General features: G+C 61.0%; 1 protein-coding gene across 4 annotated transcripts in view; it reads left to right on the top strand.

Moving 5' to 3' along the window:
* The window catches only part of ERN2 (endoplasmic reticulum to nucleus signaling 2), a 15,823-nt gene that overhangs the window by 1,808 nt on the left and 10,854 nt on the right, over positions 1-3,161 (top strand). The window contains exons 1-5 of one of the 4 annotated variants that reach the window (XM_025208277.1): positions 40-588; positions 1,202-1,319; positions 1,673-1,706; positions 2,348-2,420; positions 2,771-2,843. In XM_025208277.1, coding sequence (XP_025064062.1) covers positions 541-588; positions 1,202-1,319; positions 1,673-1,706; positions 2,348-2,420; positions 2,771-2,843 — 346 coding nt within the window. In that variant the 5' untranslated portion in view covers positions 40-540. Of the gene's footprint in view, positions 1-38; positions 1,320-1,672; positions 1,707-2,347; positions 2,421-2,770; positions 2,844-3,161 lie in introns of those variants that run through there. The other 3 variants (XM_025208278.1, XM_025208276.1, XM_006027155.3) reach the window with 3 other exon arrangements.

Here is a 3,161-nt window from a genome sequence, read left to right as displayed (position 1 = left end):
TTCCTGCTTCGACTACAGAAAGATACGCGAGCAGTTCTTCTGTTGCGAAGCCCATAGCAGGGCCGGGTGTTTATGACGCTGGAGTTTTATTTGAACTCTCTGGGTGTACCTCGTGACTCCCGTTTGCACGCCCGCAGCGCCTGCACGGCATCCTGCGGCACCCCCGAGAGGGTCTCGAGGCACCCCAGGGTACCGCGGCCCCCGGTTGGGAATCGCTAGTCTGATTTAGCGCGTTGATCGGGAGGGCGACAAACAAAGGGGCGCTAGGGTTCAGCCCAGCATGTGATTTGCGTGCGCTCTGCTATGAATAGATGCAAATACAAATTCAGCACTCTGTGCACGCAAACACTTCGCCCACTGAAAGCAGCTGCCTTTTTGGGGGATGCTGACGCTGTTCGACAACAGCTCCATGCAGCTGCTGCGACAGGAAGAGCCCTGCATCCAGACGTACCTGCAGAGAGGCTTTTGGCGGGTGGAACATAAATACGCAAACTGGAATTGGGCCAGGGATTTGTTAACAGCCTAATAATCCTTGGGAAGATGGTGACACAATTGTTAGTAGCTTCAGAGGAAGGAGTCGAGGCTGAGGTTAGGCCGTGGTTTGATTCTAGTTTTGAATGGGTTTGGAGGAGGTAGGAGCAGAGGGGACAGGACCCTCAGCAAATCTGAACAGCTGCCAGCTCCCAGTCCTGGAGGGGGAGAGTGGCCTGGCTCTCCCAGCAGATGATGGGAGACACGAGCGGCGGCTCCGTGGGATCCTGGGCAATGGCTTCAGGTCCTTCATCCGTAACACGGGGATAACGAGACTGACTCGCCTCACAGGACACTTGTGAGCTACTTTTGCTGAGTTTGGGACAGGGCTTCGAGAGCCTTGGACTTGAAGGTGCTCTCAGCAAATCCAGCTCCACAAGGTGTCCAGTCCCTTCCCCAGGGTTTTCCTTGCAGTCCCTGCCTTGTCTCTGCTTAGCTTGTGATCCCGGATGGGACTGCAGCGTGCGGTGGGATCACCTCTGCCTGGTGCTGGGGCTGGTGGGGCCACCTGGGCTCTCCCGGGGGCACGCTCCAGTTGGCAGACGTGCCACTCGAAGGGGGCTGGGGATGTAGCTGGCGCAGCCCTTAGATGGATGTTGCTGTCCTGGGCGGACAAGCAGCTGGTCCCGAGCCTGCCCCTGTGTCACCCGTACTGCTTTTCTGCCCCCAGTGCCTCGCCGGCAGCTCGGTGACAGTCCCAGAAACACTGCTCTTTGTATCCACCCTCGATGGGAACCTTCACGCCGTGAGTAAGAAGACAGGCGAGATCAAGTGGACCCTGAAAGATGGTGAGCACCAATGCTGCAGCCTGTTACCTTGGGGTCAGGGCCCCTGGGATTGGCACTGACCACAGGGATGGGATGGGATGGGGTTCACCATCCCACAGTCCCTCCTGCTGGCTGGAGAGGGCAGGAGCCTCCCACCAGGGTGGGAGCTGATCTGATCAGGGGACTTCCCCGAACGCTGGAGCGTGACACCAGGGACGTGTCTGAGCAGCTGTGGCTGCTCCGGGCTGACATGCAAATAGATACGTGAATGCACCGTGTCACCGTGCGACTGCAAACGGCACAGGCCGCCACGTGGCCCCTGCAGCCGGGCCGTCGGGGAGGTGCTGACGTGTCTGCTTTGCGCTCTCTTTCAGATCCCATTCTTCAGGTCCCGGTGTATGTGGCAGAGTAAGTGTCTCTCCCCAGCCCAGCCCAGCACAACTCAACCTGCCTGGGGGCTTTGCCTTCGCAAGGACTTCCTGCTCCCGGGGCAGCACAGAACGAGGAGCCAGGGGCTCCCAGTCCTACACCACACCTCTTAAGCGCCTCCGTTGTGCCAGCACCAGGGCTGCTTTGCCGGTGGGCGCTTCAGCACAGATAAGGCTCTGCCAGTTGCGCCGCTTTGCTGTTCTCAGAGCAGCGGTGCCGACAGCCCTCGAGTCCCGGTGAACCTGTGCTGAGCTGGCAGAGCTGCCTAGTGGAGCCTGAGAGAGAGGAGGTGGGCGCTGGCTGGGCAGGAGCTGGGACCATGTGCAGGAGTCTGCCCTCTCCGCAGAGCGGCTCCCTGCCCCGGGGAGGGGCCTGTGTTTTGTGAACGGTTCTCAGCTCTCCAGCGCACATCTGGGCAGCCCCCTGCCCCCAGTCAACTGTCCAGGCCTCGGTCGCTTTTAGGGATGTTCTCTGGCCCGACTTTTCTCCCCAAGCAGTCCCGGCTGCTCCACCTGCCGGTGAGGTAGTAACAGCACCTCCTGCGCTGAACAGAGGGTGCAGACGGTGCTCAGAGCAAGCTCCTTCACCACCGGCACATCACTCTCTTCTCCTTCTCCCAGGCCAGCATTTCTCCCAGACCCCAACGATGGCAGCCTCTACATCCTGGGAGGCAAGAACAAGGAAGGCTTAATGGTCAGTACTGCCTTGTGAGGGGCTGCTGCTGATGAGCCATGGCTCTGCCCCCCGGTGCTGCCGGGAGCGGGGTGGCTGCAACAGGACAGGGCTCCACTGGAAGAGCCAAGGACTCTGGACAACTCCTGCCTGTCCAGCACCACTGCAGGGGGTGGCAGAGGCAGCTGGGCCTCCTTGGCCTGCTCCGGCGGGTCAGCCCCAACCCGAATGCTCGTGTGCCCCGTGGTCATGGGGTCAGTGTGGGAAGCGGCCCCTTGTGTGGGGAGTCTGGGCCATGGGCAGCAGCGTGCCTGGCTGTTTCTCTTGGCCCTGTGCTGCTCACAGACTGCTGTTCCCTCTGTCTGCTACAGAAGCTCCCATTCACCATCCCGGAGCTGGTCCAGTCGTCTCCGTGCCGCAGTTCGGATGGGGTCCTCTACACAGGTACAAGCAGCAGCCAGATGTGGGGTGGGGGGAAGACTGCTCTGGGCATGAGGCAGCACTTCCCGTCTCGTCCGCAGGCCCTGGGCCATGGACAACTCCAGGGCAGCTGCTGCTGGAAGGGACTAACCCTGTGCAGGAGAGACCCAGCCTGAAGGGAGTCTGAGTGCGCTGACTCTGCCAGGGGGTCTTGGGGCATGTTGATGCCTGGGAAGGGGCATCTTGCAGGTGCAGGGGGATAGGGAGGAGCCCGGAGCAGCAGTCGGGGGGTGGGAGCTGGTGAGGGAGGGTTGTCAGGGCCTGGAGACTGACTGATGGGCA

Source organism: Alligator sinensis, unplaced genomic scaffold (genome assembly GCF_000455745.1).
Source record: "Alligator sinensis unplaced genomic scaffold, ASM45574v1 scaffold1164_1, whole genome shotgun sequence".
Classification (NCBI taxonomy): Eukaryota; Metazoa; Chordata; order Crocodylia; family Alligatoridae; genus Alligator; species Alligator sinensis.
The sequence above is the reverse complement of the archived record's forward strand: the minus strand, read 5'-3'. Positions and strand labels throughout refer to the sequence as shown.